This window comes from Vespa velutina, chromosome 11, assembly GCF_912470025.1.
Source record: "Vespa velutina chromosome 11, iVesVel2.1, whole genome shotgun sequence".
Taxonomy (NCBI): Eukaryota; Metazoa; Arthropoda; class Insecta; order Hymenoptera; family Vespidae; genus Vespa; species Vespa velutina.
Genome location: NC_062198.1, coordinates 5,598,009 through 5,616,628, shown reverse-complemented (window position 1 = coordinate 5,616,628; position 18,620 = coordinate 5,598,009). Strand labels below are relative to the sequence as shown.

Below are 18,620 nucleotides of genomic sequence, written 5' to 3'. Positions count from 1 at the left end.
TTCGGTATATTGTAATAAATGGAAAAAAAACAAAAAAAAAAAAAAAAAGAAAAAAAAAGAAAAAGAATAAATATCTGATACGTAACACCAATTGGAGAATTATAATTCGTTCGGTATTTATATAATTTATTTTTCAAAATGGAGATAAAAATGTTAATTAACGATTTTCGAAACGGTTAGTTAGGAAAGGTTACACGGTTTGCACGCTTATATTTGGCATCGAGCTAGCAACGAAACGAGGGAAGCCACGGATGTATTATTACAAGTGCGAGTGGCAAATGCGACCGCGAGTATGACTATCCTGCGGTGCAATGTGTTGGAATACGAGACCAGCCTGGAATATACGCGATAGGAATAATTAATATAGTCATAAACAAGGCTCGCCTTCGGTTTTGCTCGTTGAGCATACTCCGATATCGTTCTGCCTAGACATAAAATTGATATCCCATGCTACTCGAGGAGGTAGAAGTGTGAACCCTTGTAAACTCGAAATATACTTTGCGTAGTCTGATGCTATCTTATATCTAAACGCATATATCCTATCAACTTGATAGATGGCTATCATATGTTTTCGATGGGTATAGTGAACAATAGAGTAATTCATCGTCTTTAGAAACGTCTTTGTAATCGATCTTCAATGAAAGTTTTCAATGAAGTTAGTAGCTCGAAGGATGAAGAATCCTAAATATTGTTTGATTACGGTTAGTCAGATTATCTTGGATAGATAGAAAGTTAGATCTAGGTAGATGAGTCGAAAGTATAAGTTATCTTCTAAATTTTAAATTACACTTCTTAGAAAGTAATTTATATCTATTTATTTATTTTCTTTTCTTTTTTCTTTTTTTTCTTTTCTTCTTCTTTTAGATTTTAATATCACTAGACAGAATTTGTAATTCTTAAAATTATACAAACTTTTCGTTTAATCTTTTAACGTTCTAAAGGATTCAAATGGATTACATTGCGATAAAATTTAATTATAATATTTTTTCATTTAAGTAAACCAACCTTTTTTTTATTCTAATACAATAAGAAACATTATTTCTTTCAAATATGATTCGTCGATGTTACGTTTATTGCATCGCCCAAAATGGTTTATAAGCAATGATTAAGATCGACATTTAATCCAACTGACATCGCGATCAATTTTAATGGTCCATTTTGGCGGCTTTCTTGTCGTTGATGAATGATATTTACGTCATTGTTGAAATTTAAACGAATGGAACGGCCGTGCGTAGGTACTATTATCGGAAGACAATGGAATTCATCGGCTAATGTAATTAATAGTTATATAGTATTCTATTACGTGCTGTTATAGGATACCGTTCTGCGTGTTTTCATTGTTACGCTTCATACACACGCAATAAAATAAAAATGAACACAATGGAAAAAACGTGTACGGTATAAATGATATTTTTATATTCCATTATATCTTCGATAAACATCGAAGAGCATTATTTTTTTACAGTTTTATTTGTTCATTTATTTATTTATTTATTTATTTATTTATTTATTTATTTATTTATTTATTTATTTATTTATTTATTTGTTTGTTTGTTTATTTATAATGCGGACGCAAAAAGTAATTTTCTTAAAAAGTATAGCCGATCGGAAAATTGTCATTTGAAAGAGAAAATTAATAAATAATAATGAAGGTAACGCGAATGAATTTTTTAATTTACTTTAATTTTTTACAAGCAAAGATTTGTAACGTAGCAATGATTCAAGTTTGTCCGCCGATAAAGAAACCTTTCTTATATCTAACCGTACTATACGTTAACTTACAATGACTGAAAAATAGTCCTCGCGAGGGATCCCAAGAAGGTTATAGCCACGATCGAACGTATTTTCTTTGAGGGTTTGACATCCTAAGAGAAAAACTTTATACTCTTCTCGTTCATACTTTTTACCATCGAGCTTTCCGTAAGTCGCTTAAGATCCTCTCGACGTTGTGATATTTTATACTTTCTAAAATGTAACAAATATTACTTGAATCATCGTTAGATCAAAGAAATTGATATTATTTCATCGATATTATGAAAGTGAAATAAGAGAAATATTATTTTTTAAAATTATACATTTGAGTTTGAGTATTAACGATATTCCAATTAAAGTCCTGCGAATGTGCGCAAACAAAAATTCAAAGATAATTTTGTATAATGAAATTGGAACGATATAATAAAACTTAAGAGAAAGTAATAGAGATAGAGAATGAAGCGAACGATGTGCGAGAGAGAGAGAGAGAGAGAGAGAGAGAGAGATAGGGTGCAAGAAAGTAGCGTATTATAGCAAGTAGTTTCCCGTACGATAAAACTAAGATCGTAAACGAGAGTTTTCGCCGTTAAGATAGACCTTCTTTCGCGATTTATGGTAGATAGTATCGATGAAACGATTGGTAATTTTCCCGGAAGGTTCGGAAAAAGGACTGAGAAGAGTTTAAATGCAAGTTCAAGGGGTCATCTCTTAATCCTCTTTTTTCTCACTTTTTATCACATTCTCTCTCTCTCTCTCTCTCTCTCTCTCTCTTGTACTTTCAGAAGCAGAGTAGTAGAACGAGCTTACGCGGCGCCACGAACCGTCCCATTTCCGGTACGGCAGTGTCCGTGCCGCGCGCTGTGTAGGCAATTACTTGGTCGGAGGAACGAAGTAGCGGAAAGCCGCTCGCCTCTAATCTGTTTGTGGTCGAAATCACGTTCGCGCGTTTCGCTAATGAAGAACCATTTAATTTTAACACTTTTCGTAAGATATTCTAAGGTCAAAAAACACAGATTCCATCTCCTTACGCAATTTTTTCATTTTCTCTCTTTTCTCTCCCACTCTCTCTCTCTCTCTCTCTCTCTCTCTCTTTCTTTCTCTTTCAATTTTTTTTTCCTTCTTTTTGTTTTTTCTTTCTTTGAATTCATGAATTGTTACCATGTTACCTTTACGCACAGAAACTAGAATAGGAATTTTAGTATTCGACTGTTTTAGTAATCGGATAAAAGATTAACTAACTCGGTCACAAATGGCTTTACTTTCTTTCCTTTGTGATTTGTCTACACGAAGAAAACGCGAAATACTAAAGCAGACTTTTTCTTTCTTCATTTCTCTCTCTTTCTCTCTCTCTCTCTCTCTCTCTCTCTCTCTCTCTCTCTCTCTCTTTAAAAAGATTTTCAATTTATTGATTTTTCCTAAAGAATAATTTAAAAAATCGATAATGTATATAACGTAGTTATAGCGAGCCATTGCAAAGAGATTATCGATAGACCTCAATGATATTTTCATCGAACGAAGAATGAACGAATCTAAAAGAGAGACCATGTTTCGATTGCTACGCTTTTTACGTAAATACGCGAGGAGAGAAACGATGATAGTTTTTCCTTTTTTTTTTTTCACCCTCCCACCCCCGTCAATCCCCCTGTACCCATGCCCATGCTTTACCTCATCCCAATTGAACGTTTCAACTTAAAAAAGTCTTCAAAGTTAATTCCCCTTTCGTGGCACGTTGCTCGGAGATCGTTCTAACGAGCGATTTTTGAAGAAGAAGAAGAAGAAGAAGAAGAAGAAGAAGAGGAAGGAAAAAAAAAAGGAGCAAGTAGTACGAAACGTTTCTTGTTCCTTCATTTCGTCTTCGAAATTCGTCTTCGAATCAAACGGTACTTATTTCTCGATTCGCTTTCTCCTTCCTCCTATTACTTCAAGTCTTTTTACCTCTCTTTGATTTTATATAAAAATATAGGTATCGGAGATTCGTGAAAAAGAAAGGAACAGTAGACTAAAGATGTCTATTGAGACTGGATTGAAGTTTAAAAGGGTTTTATTTTCTAAAAGTTTGTAGAAAACAATTGAGAGTTAACTTGTAAATAGTTCGATCTCGTTCTATTTTTTTTTTTTTTTTTTTTTTTTAATTATATCAAAAGAAAAAAAAAACAAAAAGGAATATAAAGAGAAAGAAAAAAGTAAAAATCTCTTAAACGAATAATTTGATTTTTATTTTTAAATGACGTCTTATTATTCAGACACGTATCGTTTAGTTCATTCTTATTTATAACACGTTTCGTTTTTTTTTTCTTTTCTTTTTTTTTTCTTTTCTTTTTATTTTCAAAGATCTAATCGTAATTAGATAAAAGGGAACAGTAATAATATCCCGGCGACTACGAAGAAATCGTTTTAATATCGTGGAATAATTAAACCCGGTACATAATCTCAGTTTGTTCGTTCCTATTTATTTTCCCTTTTATTTTCTTTGGCATTTTTTTTTTGTTATGTTCTGTTTCTCTCTCTCTCTCTCTCTCTTTCTCCTTTTTTCTCCTTTGAATTTTTCACATAGTAGCGTGGCAAACGCATGGCGATAATGACCGTCAGCGTAATGACCATTGGGTATGGCCTCGGATAGGATCGTGCTATCTCGTAATAGCGTGGACCTATCCAGCTATACCTCCCCCATCAGGGCAACTATCGCCATATTGCAATTTGAATTTCGCTGAAATCATCGGAAAAAGGCTGCCAGACCGGGAAATGAATATGTTAATTGGCTCTGGAATTGGCTGTCCCTATCAGGTGATTGATTAAAATTCGATACGTCCTGTGCTTCCGTTAAGGCCAAGCGTGATGGAATCGAGTGGCGATGGGAGGTGGAGAAGTGGTAGAAAGGGAATGGTTTAAGGATGGAGGAGGTAGTATAGGAGAGAGAGGATCGTACCTCTCCTCTTCTCCTCTTCTCTCATCTCTCACTCTATCATTTTGCTTGTTCCTTTTCTCCTCCTACCATCCTTCCACTTTCTCCTCTTCCTATCGTTCCTATCGGCCTTTTCCCCTATTCCTCCTCCTCCTCCTCCTCCTCCACCTCCTCCTTCTACCAACACCACCCTCAATCCCCCTTTCAACGGTGCCACTCGCGGAAGTTACTTTGTAGATAAACGAGATTGAAATTTCGATGGAAATTACCGGTGATACCTGTGGACTTAGACGAACTGTCGCCAAGTCAAACAGGGAACGGGGACTCGTCGATTAAGCACCACCACTACCACCATCATCACCACCACCATCATCACCACCACCACCATCACCACTATCATCATCCCCCACTATCTCCTACTACACCCCTTTCCTCCTCGCGTAGCGTCATGGTATTCGCGATGTTAACGATCCTCGGAGTAACGACGTGGGTTAAAGTGCCGTATCGATATTCAATGAGGAGCACGCTCGTTACCTATGGCCCGTGAAATAACACCCATCTCTATCTCTATCTCTATCTCTATCTCTATCTCTCTCTCTCTCTCTCTCTCTCTCTCTCTCTCTCTCTCTCTCTCTCTCTCTCTCTCTTTCTGTCTCTCTATCTATCTATCTCTATCTCGCTATATATCTATCTGTTTCTCGCGCACGCTCGTTCTCTCTCCCTCTCTCTCCCTCCCTCTCTCTCTCTCTCTCTCTCTCTCTCTCTCTCTCTATCTTTCTCTGTCTGCCTATCTGTCTGTCTGTCTGTCTGTCTCTCTCTCTCTCTCTCTCTCTCTAAATGCTGTTTATCGACGGAGCTCCGATAGAATTCTGACGTTTCTACTTGTTCGATCGTAAGCCAAAACAGGCGTATCGATAGCGTTAGCATATGGGAGATATAATAGTTATCTTCCTAGTCATTGAACGTTGATTAATGGAAGATATTCGTTCGGATGGTGCGTGCAGTCCTGTTTAATGATCGATACTAATTTAACTATTTGATATTAGATGATTTCTTCTTCTTCTTCTTCTTTTGTCTCTTTTCGTTTTCTATCGAGTAAATAATTGCGAGAATAATTATAACTTAATTGTGTCACCTTAATTAATTCGATTGAAACGTTTCAATTTAGTCCAAAAACAAAATTTTCATATTTCTTACGAAAACTTTAAGTTCTAGGAGAAGGGGGAGCAGGGAGGGAGGGAGAGGGGTAAAAAAGAAAAAACTGATGAATGATTATATTAATTTCGTATGATACTATATTACTGTTTGTACTACTTCATTCTTCGTTATATCACTTTTGGTTATACCACTTGATTTGTACAAACTTCAAATCGTATTAATTCTTCGTCGATTCATTTTACTTCTTTTACTATTTTGTAGAATAGACATTTTTTAATTTTTTAATCTTTCTATTTTAGCTCTTTATTGTTCGTATTTTTTTTTTTTTAAATTAAAAATTAATTTAATATAATCATATTATTGACTTTATCACTTTACATCCAACAATATCAATGACCTACATATATTTAATAATCATATTTGTATGATAGATCTTTGAATTATTATATACTAATACTAATACTTTTATTATATATACGAAAATTTTATTATTATTATTATATCTATATATGTCTGTTAAAGTTATATTTACCGTAAAGTCTTTAAGGAGTTAAAGGAAGTAACATCTACCTACAGTTGTGCATCTGATAGATGCTCAAATACTCTTCTACGTAGTTTATGTTATGTGAAATCCTAACTTTTACCTATGGGAATTAGCATGTCTCGAGTCTTCGGAAACGTTATCACAGGGGGAAAAGCATGTCTTGTTTTCCATAAGCAGAGCAACACGAAGCTCTACTTCATGCTATGACTTTGTTGGTGTGGAAATGATAAATCCAAAAGCGTGAAAATTAACGAGCTCTCCCTCGAACCTATTTCTACCTCTCTCTCTCTCTCTCTCTCTCTTTCTCTCTATCTATCTATCTGCCTCTCTCTTTCTATCGTCCTACACCAATTACTGGAACTCTAACGAATACTTCAATTTTACACGAAACCGTCCGTCCTAATTTTCCTGCTACATCCTTTCACCTCGTGGTATTACGTACAAAATGTGGATATAATTATTTGAATTGAATTATTCTTATTAGATCATAAGAAGTTGAATTTTCAGATTCTGCCGGTTGTGCATATTAGATAAACTTAATAATTATGCTTAATTAAATCTTGAGTTATTCTGTACTATGATAAAAGTTAAATGAAATAAATTTTAATAAAAAAGAAAAAAAAAAAAATAAGAAAGAAAAGAAAATAAAGAATTTATTCCTTCATTTATTTCTTTCTGTCTTTAAGAAGGAATTTTTAATAAAAATTCAAGGCTTGTTGAATTTCTTTTTTTTTTTTGTTTTGCTTTTTTTTTTTTTTTTTTTTTTGTTCTAATAACGATACCACAATATGTTGGGGGCAAAAAAAAAAGAAAGGTTATACAATCGAAAATCTGTACAACGTATAAAAAGTTCATAGCACTAATAGAAATTAACGGTTTATCATATTTAAAAATATTCTACACGGAATATGGATTAAACGGAAAATTTATAAACGTTCTATAAATTTAACAACTACGATATTATAGCGTGTTTGATAGCAAAATTGATACTTTGGGAATCTCAATATGTATTATATGATCTAACGCGTCGCAATTATTTATAATATGGTTAATTGAACAACACCGATACCAAATGTAATTTGTAATCGATTCCAAATCAATTGAAATTATTATATACGTATAAATAAACGAGACTTGATTGCTGATCGTATTTCTGATTTTATCATGATGATTCCTTGTAAATAGTGACGTTAACTGGCATTTTATATTAATCTGAAATAAAATTAACTTCCGTATGTTTCTTTTTCTTTTTTTTCTCTTTCTTTTACGAAACCACAAAAATTCTCATAATCATATATATTCATTGTGGTATCATTAATTTTTTAAAAATTTATTGATATTTTTTTTTACATATGCAAACAGAACATCGAATGAAATGCGTTCATCTATGTGCAATAAACAAACTAAACGTGTTATTCCCTATACCCAGGAAATTGTTATTCAACCATTTGCATCAGCAGGATTGGGTTATAATCATTTAATATTCATAGAATCATCAAGTCGATTTTCATGTTTGTTTACTGTTCCCACACACACATACACACACGCACACACACACACACATATATATATATATATACACATTCTGATCAAAAATCAAAAGATATATCATTAATAAGATAATTCGTATACCGAAGATACCGAAGAACACAAGTATATTCTTTTGCGTTAAGTGAATTAAAAGAAGAAGAAAAAAGAAAAAGAAAAAAGAAAAAGAAAAAAGAAAAATGAAAAACAGAAAGAAAGTGAAAGAAAAGAAAAAGAAGAGAAAGGAAAGAAAGCGAAAAAAAAAGATAAAAAGAAAAAAAGAAGAAAACGAGAAGAAACAAAATGAAATGAATTTGAATTGAAAAACGGATTAGAGAGGATAAAATGCACGAAGATTTTGTAATGAACAATCTAATATATATTAATTTTTAAATCAATATATTACGTCTAAAAACGGCCAGACGGGACTGTGACGTTTGAACGGAAATCGTTAAAGTAACTTTAGAATAGAAGGATCCTAAGTAATGTGAAAAGCAGACAGAGAAGAAAATGTTAGATATGGGAATGATGGAAATACGAAAGAAGAGATCCTTTTATAGAAAGAGAGCGAGTAAAATATATATTTATATATATATATATATATAGAAAGAGAGAGAGAGAGAAAGAGTCGGTCGCCTTACCGCTTCTTTCCACCAACTGAAGAAAACGTTGGGTGCGTTTACTATAGAAAAACGCTTGCGGAAGGTTCGGGTCACGTACGACGAGGCGATAACGTAGTCTTCCTACACTCGGACGTAAAGAAACGAGCGCGAGTGTGCGCACACATGTCTACTTAGATCAGTATGTATACCATCACAAACGACTCCCGCAGTCCAATCCTCCCCGTTCAACCCTGCTACCTCACAATTTCCAGCTCTTCTCTCCGCTCGTTCATTCTCCCAGTCCGTATTCAAAGCACAAGGAGTAAAAGGAAAGAGCGCGTGCACAAAGATCACATGCCGCCCAGATTGAGGCTGCAGGGTAAACGTTCGTGTTCCCACCCTTGTGACTACTCTCTCTCTCTCTCTCTCTCTCTCTCTCTTTCTCTTCTACTCTTACTCTTTACCCTCTTCACCCCTTACTCCGACGGATATCTCCTACGTTACGGTCTCTCTCGCTTTGAGCAGATCTGCGTGAAAATGGGAAAGAAAGTCTGGCGCAACGGCTTCGTTCCTGGAATAAACGAGATACCGCCGTGCTTGTGCGTTGCTTCTCTATGTCTACTTTAGATGTTTCTATCTTTCTTCTGTGGTGTGCAGATATCTATCTGTATGTGTGCTACTGGGTTCGTAGATATAACGTAAGAGCAAAGAAATCATCAATGGTACGAGAAATATCAGAAGCTCCTCGATGACAACAGTTCCACGATTGATGAAAACCGCGATCTCTTTTCTCCGTAAAAGGATCGTTCTAGAAAAAGTTTCTTTTGAGCGTTCCGTTACGTCATCATCGAGCGATGGATTTTTCTTCTCTTTTCTCGTGTGTATGTAAAAAAAAAAAGAAAAAAAGAAAAAATACAGAAAAAAAGGCACAAATAAAGAAATAATAATAATAATAAATAAATAAAAAGAAAAAAAAAAAAAAAAAAAAGAAGAAAAAAGAAGGAAAACAGAAAGAAGAGGAAGAAAATGGAATTCAAGCTTCGCATTAACGTTTTACAGTTTTTTTCACGGGCTAAAGAAATTCTAGGTATTGTTTCGTAAATTTATTTTTAATTTTAAGTCACGTAAATTTCCGATTTAGAGCAATTCATTTAAATTGATTACGCTACGTAACATCCGCTAAAGAATTCTTTTTTTTTTTTTAATCTTTCAATTCGTTACTAAAAATAACCATCGAATATCGTGAGAACGTTCAGTCGGATTGGTAACTCGCTCTCGAGGGGAAGCTTAATTGAATTGCGACCGGAACGAAGCGCGATAATGATAATAAATATGTAATAATAATAATAATAACAGTATACCTATATGCATATATAAAAATGCGAATTGAGTTTACTATACACAGCGTAAGGGAAGGGGTGGAGGAACGTTGGAGGGGCGGGTGGGGGGGAAGAGGAGGTATGGCGGGAGTAGGAGCAGGAGGGCGGATGGTGCCATTTGAAAAATGGTCTCTTGCTTGTTACGATTGATTATATCCATACCCCATAGAATTTTTCGTTGGAAATAAATGCACACGCATCCTCTCTTTATTGTGTTTCCATTAAAGTTCCATTTACAAAATGTCGGCTTGCGATCGCCTACGAACAAAAGCCCTTGTATTCTCTCCTCCCTTTCTTTTTTTTTTTTTCTTTTTTTTCTCGTTCTCCCTCTTCCCCTCTCCCTCTCGGCGCGATATCAATATCGATTTATTATTTTCCATCTACCATTTTATCTCCTCGCCCCCTTCCCTCCTCCTTGCCCTGGTGACAGTTACACACATATATGTATATATATATATATATATTTGCCATTTGCCATTGATCCGTCAAATTTGTTACTACAATTTCACCCCCCCCCTCTCTTTTCCGTTTGCATGTTTCGTTAATAACAATCGATTCGCTTTATTTGAGAATTCACGATGCCCCGGGTGCTACCATATTACGCGACATTCATTTGTATATACTAGGTACATTCGGGGGAGTAGCGCAAGGGGAGACGGAAGTAGGGGCTTGGAGGATCTATCTGGTCCCACGAACTTCCATGAATTCATTAGCCCAGCCAGTGTTTCCGACTAACGTTCAGTAGTAGGTATCGCGCACACGTTTCAAGCATTTCGTCCTTCCCGTTGTCTATGCAAATGCACTTTATTTTCTCACATTTTTCAATTTCCTAATGTCCCTGGTCTCTCTTTCCACTCTTACGCTCTCTGCTCCTTCCGTTTCCCGTTTTCAAGTGAAAGTTTAACGCGGTTGCGATCTTCTCTATTCCAAACGCGTTCTCGTAAAATATATACAAGGAGTTACGCGAGATAAATTGTTTTCATGTTGTTTCCCCAACAACTTTTTTGACCATGGAAGATAGTCATCGGGATGTGAAATACTTATGTAATGAGTCATAGAACGAGGAATGATGTCGTGTGCGGAAATAAGAGGGAAAGGAGCTTTAAGAAGAAATTTGAATAAAAAATTATTCAAATTATGTGTCTCTTCGAGTGATTTTAATAATGTTCATTTTAAATCAGTATAGATCAAATACGTTCTTACGTTTTTCAGTTTTGACCTAATTATTTCGAATAGTAATATGGACGATCGATGTTACACAGACGAAATGTCATAATCGAAATCTATGCATTTCCAATCTATATATATATATATATATATATATATATATATATATATATAAATATATATAGATATATATAGACCGTAATACAAATAGGAATATGTCGGGGAAAGACTGTTTGATGATTTAGCTGAACATCAATGACAGTATTTCTCTAACCAAGCCAACGTATTCCCCAACCCCTAATGAATATCCTATCTAGGATTATCATGTTGAAGAGACGCTAATTAACACGTCACATACCGTAATGGCCACTTAACTGGACAGTGCTTCTCATTTGTAAACCATAGGTTTCCGTCAACATGTTATGTATCTAACTTGAAAGATAGAGATAGAGTGAAAGAGAAAGAGAGAGAGAGAGAAAGAGAGAGAGAGAGAGAGAGAGAGAGAGAGAGAAAGGGAATACAAATGGTGTTCTGCCTCGGGGTTATCGCTCTTCTTCTCTTTTCTTCTGTCTGTCTGTTTGTCTCTCTCTCTCTCTCTCTCTCTCTCTCTCCCTCTCTTTCTCCCTCCCTCTCTCTCTCATTCTTCCGTTTTCGAAGGAGAAACGAGTGGATTTTCCACGCTCAAAAGAGTGAAATTACACTCGTCGCGCTACCTTTTTGTTTCTTGTGAAACGGAGGCAAACGTAATCGGATTTCGTCGGCAAGAGCAATTATACAAGTTAACCGTAATTCATTTCGGCAATTTAAGATGACTCTCTCTCTCTCTCTCTCTCTCTCTCTCTCTCTCTCTCTCTCTCTGTTCCTCTCTTTCTCTTTCTATCATGTTCTCTCTTTTGAAAAGCGGCCATTCGCTATCAATCCCTTTAGGAATGGAAAGAGTGAACGAGAATCGTTAAGAACAAAGAGAAAGAAAGGATGGTTAGCTTTTCTCGTTTCGTTTTGTTTCGCTTTTATGTCCGAGATGATGAAGGGCCATCAGATTGGACACAGCTTCCTGGATTCTTAATTAGATAAAGTCGAAAGAAAAATGATGGAAGGAGTGAGAGACGCGAATCGACAGTCGTATATACGTATATAGACCAACCTCAGTGCCACGTCGATTTCTCCATCGCACCCACTTGTTGAACCCAGGTCGCCAATACTCGACGAAGTATTCCTCTGTATACTCAACGCCATGACCATTTCCGAATCTACCTTGAGTCCTGACCGACATAAGCACGCGAGGACTATGAAGGTTCACTTCGAGATACTCCTTGCCTTCCTTCGTTACCATATTCTTTGGACACCACGCACCACCTCCTTTGTCCTGTCGTAATCTAAAAAACAACAAAGATAACATAATAAGAAGAAGAAAATGAAAAAGAAAATTTATATGCATATGTAATATAATTCAAAGTATATGTTAATATGTAAGAATAGAAAATCGATGATACAATAAATCTTAGATAAATGCACAATAAAAAATTGTAATACGACATGGAACGATATATGAAAATGTTTCAAATTATACAAATTCAATGATACTCATTTTTTTTTTTTTTTCTTATTTTTTTTTTTTACTTATATTATAACGATTTAAAGATTATTTTTTAAATCAATGCATTATGAGCTTTATTTCTTGGAATTATCTCACTTTTGTTAGCTGCTAAGTAATCTTGCGAATAACATTTACATAAGAGTTCACTTTAATAATAGGAAAGTTGAGAAGATAAAGAGAGACAGACAGAGAGAGAGAGAGAGAGAGAGAGAGAGAGAAAGAGAGAATCTACATGGAAATATTTTAGATGGCTTGAAGGAGAAGTACCCACTATCATAGAGAAACGGCATGCCCGCATGTAAACAATAGACCAGGCGAAACCCACTGAAAGCGTTTGCGGTTAATTAGGTAGCAATGCCGTTAACAGTGTCCTAGCTTCTGCCCAACCTTGTCTAAACCTTCTAGTAATTTTAGCTTTCTCTCTCTTCTCCGTATTCTCTCTTCTCTTAACTCTTTGAATCTCTAATCTCTATATAAAGGAAATGTCAAGTATGTTCGTAGATCATATAGAACACGTTAATATTAAACCATAATCCTTCTCGAATAAACGTAATTATTGTAATACGAATATACGAATATTATTTATAAGATTATGTAAAAAAAAAAAATCTTTTAATCCATTACCTAATTGAATAATAATAATAATTATTATTATTATTATTATTATTATTCGTAAAAACAAACAATGTTATATCACATTGATATCCATTATTACTGTGATATTTAACATTTATCAATCATAAACATGATAGTTGATTGTTATTAACATAGAACAACGTGATATAGTATATGTTTTGGAAAGAAAAAAAAAAAATTGAATGTGCGAAAATAACTCTTTTTTCCTTGTTTCTTTGTAAAAAAAAAAAAAAAGAAAAAAAAGAAAAAAAAAAAAGAAGAATTTTATTCTAATAGGAAGTCAATATAATCTCTGAAAGGAAATTTACGAAGATAATAGATAACTCTTTTGTTGGTGTTAGGATGGAATGTCTGGTGGAAAATAGTCAAGCTGAGAAATGCACTGTGCTCGGGATTCATGAGAGAGTGAGAGATTTCAACCTCGAGAGACAGAAGCAGAGAGAGAGAGAGAGAGAGAATGAGAAGGGTTTGGAGGAGAAAGGGAATAGAGGGCAGGGTATTATGGGTGCCTCATCGGTCGAAAGGTGCATTAGCATTGCTAATGACTTGTGGTCGTTACCGTCACACGCGTCGGTAGCAACCAACCCTTTCCTATGCTTAGTGCCGCGAAGCACATTCGTTATGAACCCCGCAAAGTCAGCAGGTTCTCTGCGTTTTCGCAGACTCGATGCTAAATAGGAACGAGATATCGAGACTCTGTGTGTTAGCAACACATTTCCATCTTCTACAGGAAACTTTCTCAATACTCACCTTCGACTTTGTCTCCGGTATTACCATTGTATAGCTCGTTGGTTTCGTTTGATCTATAACGAACGTTTATAAATTATTGTTACTTTTTAATCAAATCACTTTAACGACCATACAACATCGTATGTTCTTTTAAATAAATTGAAACAAATGAAAATGTGTTAACACGGACGATGCTAGAATTAAAAGATATGAAAGTCGATAAATAAGCTTAGTAATTTTAAGAATCCTCGGATAAAAGAATATATTTACTAAAATATATTTCTGATATATATATATATATATATCAATAAATTTTTAATAAAATTTTTGTTGTCGCATTCACGATACAAAAAAATAATAATCTCTTTTTAGCCGAAGCTGATGCACGTAACAGAATGAAATACATTGGCGCGTAACAGCCGTATACGTTATTTTACATTTTTTATCTATCAATTTAACGAGAATAAATCATTTTAGTGTGCGGCATCGCGTATTTTTCAAATTTTATCGATAATTTATATACTCGTTCTCGCGAAGAGAAAATTTCCATTTTGACGTTCACTTCGCAACTTGTCAATCGAGTTGAAAAACAAAAAAATGCGTGAACACCAAATATGATATTTATATATTTCTATAATAAAGTAATATTTGTGGAAATAAATGATAAAGCTATTTTTTTTCTTCTTTCTCTCTCTTTTTTTTTTTTGGTTTATTTCTTTCTTTTTAAATACATAATTGAATTAATTTGACTAAAACGAAGAATAATTAAATTGAACGCCTATCAAATATTTTTCGGATCATTTGATTGTTAAACAGAAGATAGATAGAAATTATTTATTCGAGTTTTCGGTGCTTTTAAATTTCGAAATTGTAGATTAGTGTGTCATTGCAGTAATGATTGGAAAATCTGAAATAATAGAAAATTTTGAACAAAAATAAAATAGTTTCAGATGATATCAGTGAGTGCCGACCGTATTGGTCGGACATGTGAACAATGAAGTTGAAGATTGTTTCGGCACTTATTTATTGTCGGCCAGAGTTAACGTAATTGTTAACGTCATATCGTATTTCTTTTTCTAATATTACTTTTAATTTTCTTCTCTTTCCCTTTCTCTTATTTTATTCCATTTAGAAAATTATTTCTTCCATGAAAAAACAAAGAAAAAAAAAAAAAAAAAAAAAAAAAAAAGAAAAAAGCATCGGAACGATACATATAGAAATACTTCTTAGATTAATATTCTTTCTTTTCAAAATTCGCACAATGATATTTTACAATTTACAGTAGTGGAGAATTTTAAAGAAGATAAAGATAGAAGATAGAAATAGAAATAGAGATAGAAATAGAGATAGAGATGGAGAAAGATAGAGGAAATCATGAAAGACGAATTTACGAGCTGTACGAACGTTTTAACGGTGTCTGATCTCTGTGGGAAATCCCAAGCGAATGTGTTATGCAGTGACTCTGAAAGCAGAGAGATTGGTTCGTGGAGGGAAAGCAGAAGAACGGAACCATTCGTAAAAAATAAAAGATAGAAGAAAAAACGAGCAAGAGGAATGGTCTCTCTCTCTCTCTCTCTCTCTCTCTCTCTCTCTCTTTCTCTCTTTCTCTTCTGGCTGTCCGAATCGTGAAAGCGGAAAGCGGAAAGCGGAAAGCGATTGCGATGGTTCAAAAATTTACCGAACGCGCGGATGCTTTCTTCTATCATATTTTTTTTCCCCCCTCCCCCTTCGTCAATTGAATTTACACGCGTGACTTTGTTTCGTTGAAATTAATAATTTATTAATATTACACGATTATACGTATTTTCTTCAATTGTCAAAATCCATTTGTTCGGAAATGAAATGTCTTTGGAATCATATTATTCGGATAATTTTTTCTCTTGTCTAGTTGAGCGTTTTTTTTTTTTTTTTTTTTTTTCTAAAAAATATTAAAAATCACACGATGAAATTGTTTTTCGGAAATAAATGTACCATTTCCTTTTTTTTTTTATTATGGAAAAATTACTTTTCAAATATTTAATTTTCATCCTCCAATGACAAAATATCTTCAAATGAAAAAAAAAGATAAAATATATATATATATATATATATATATATATACGAATTTCCTCCTTCCTTTTATGTATGGTGTTATTGAACATTCCTGGAATTCTAATGTCGTATGTGGCATCGACTAAATGACCCGTGAAAATTCTTGCCGATCCTACCCGATTTTACGGGACTTCGAATCGTCCTCTTTTTCTCTCTTATCTTAAACCATCGACCATTTGGGAATGGTAGTAACGAGAAACGAGGAAGGCTTAAAAGTACAGTAGGGAAAAAGAATATGGAAAATCTGTATTATCCAACAACGAATCGTGCTCGTTCGAAGAATAGTATCGTTTGAAAAAGCGAGCATCTCACAATACTTTTCCTGATTCGAATCAGAACGATATCGTTACGGTATCGATACGGTATTCTGGACTTTTTTTTTTTCTCTAGTACTTCGGAAGAATGGTGGTTCATTTAATAAAAAAAAGAAAAAAAAAGAGAAAAAAAAACGGAACAAAAAAAAACTGAGCGTATAAAATGTGTCATGTAGTTTATCGATTTTCTTTCAAAATAGTTTATAAATGATTTTTTAAAAATCTTTTAAAATATTTACATCGATCGGCTTTTCAAAATAAAATTTTATTATAAAAAAAAAATTGATATGATCTGTAAAGATATACAACAAGATCTATAATGGCATATGTATGTATGCATATATATATATATATGTGTGTGTGTGTGTGTGTATGTGCGAGCGTGTGTGTGTGTGTGTATATGTATAATACAAAGATATTATAATTTTCTACCATCAGAATCAGACAGGCTCTTTCAATTTCAAAGAGTATCGACAAGCGCGTTGGATGGATAATGGCTATAAGCTCTTGAAAGCTCGCTTATACGTTACAACCCTTTTCCAAAAGTTAACCGTTGAAAGACGATAACAGAGATAAAGCGGCATCGGTATATACATTTATAATACCGTATCACGTTATCTTAGCTTTTGGCCTGTGACCCTAACGAGAGTTACGTGCTGCCGGAAACACGTCTGTATATTCAACCAAAATTCCACAACGTCTTCCTGTCTCCCGAGGTTAGAACTTTTGGGTGACAAACAATGATCCACAAACAGTTCTGTGTGTGTGTGTGTGTGTGTGTTATGTCTTAAAGAAAATAATATCTCTGATTAACTCTCTGTTATTTCTATTTTAACAATGACAACAATTCTATATTATTGTTATAGCATAAATATGTACATATATATATATATATATATATACATATATATATGCATTATTAATCAAAATGTAAAAAAAAAGAAATAAGAAAGAAAGAAAAAAGATAAAAAGAAATGAAATTGCAAAGAGAGAGTTTTTAAGCTTCGCTAATGCAAAATAACAATGAGAAGAAACGTGTTAAGATCCATTGTCCATGGGAAAAGAGCTTGAGGGAATGGCATCTATCTTATCGCAATGTAAATCAAGCTTGGACTATGAGTTGAAACCGAGGAAACAACTCGTCTCACTTCATTCTACGTGGTGGGTGAAACGTTCCCGCGGTGAAACGTAATGGAAGTGGGCGTTGCGCGTCGTCGCATTAACGCTGTGAAAGAGCAGCAAAATAATCAGAACGTTCCCCTGTTCTCGTCGTTGAAAGCATAAAGCGTTGGATGAGCGTCGATAAAAGTGCTAAGCTCCGGTAGCTGCCGCTGGTGATGCCATTGCTACTGCTGATACTGCTCTACACCCTTCTCCTCGTTTCTGCCCAGGATTCTTTTTATGTTCACGAGAATCCTTTATGCTGATGTGCTTCATACGCGGTTTATCGTAAGGCTAGTGCAATGAAATACCTGATGTTCCTGGCTCCCGTCACTGGCATACCCAGTTGTTGCTAGCTGCTGCAACGTTGGAATGTTGCGATGAAATGATGAGTGAAGTGAGAGACAGAAAGAAATGCATATAGATCGATATTTCCTATCAAAGCCAATCTTCTTCGTGGTAAATTATGAATACGTTCGAATGAAATCTTCCCTCGAAAAATGTGAAAATATCTTCATCTTTGCGTTCGGTTTTTCTTTTTTTTTATTTTTATTTTTTATCCTTTCTCTCTCTCTCTCTCTCTCTCTCTCTCTCTTCCCCGATGAAGAAAAATAAAGAGTTCGAATAAAATATCAGAATCGAAGGAAAATAGTTCTTTCGATGGAAATATTCTTGAAATATTACTTTGATTTATATACCTGATGATATATATATATATATAATAACCAGTTGATATGATTATATATATAGTACGAGTTTTCTTTTTTTTTTTTATTTTTTTGTTTTCTTTTGTTTTTTCTTTTGTTTGTTTCAAAGCTATTTAGCATAAAATTTTATAGTGACAAATAAAGACAGTAAATCGAAGAACGATATAAATACTTCTGGGTATTGTTAATTAAAAAAAAAAAAATATATATATATATATCATATTGATTAATATTTCATAGTTATTGACCATTGAATATAAAATTTTATGAAATAATTTTTTAGATTCGTTAAATAAAAACCATCGGAAGAATCGTTCGATGAGATCTGATTATTTTCAAATGCAGAATGCATAA

General features: G+C 34.1%; 1 protein-coding gene across 9 annotated transcripts in view; it reads right to left on the bottom strand.

The window, feature by feature from the left end:
• The window catches only part of LOC124952949 (discoidin domain-containing receptor 2), a 138,697-nt gene that overhangs the window by 35,791 nt on the left and 84,286 nt on the right, over nt 1-18,620 (bottom strand). For all 9 annotated transcript variants that reach the window (XM_047503619.1, XM_047503618.1, XM_047503621.1 and 6 more), the window contains one exon: nt 12,176-12,407. In XM_047503619.1, coding sequence (XP_047359575.1) covers nt 12,176-12,407 — 232 coding nt within the window. The remainder of the gene's footprint in view (nt 1-12,175; nt 12,408-18,620) is intronic.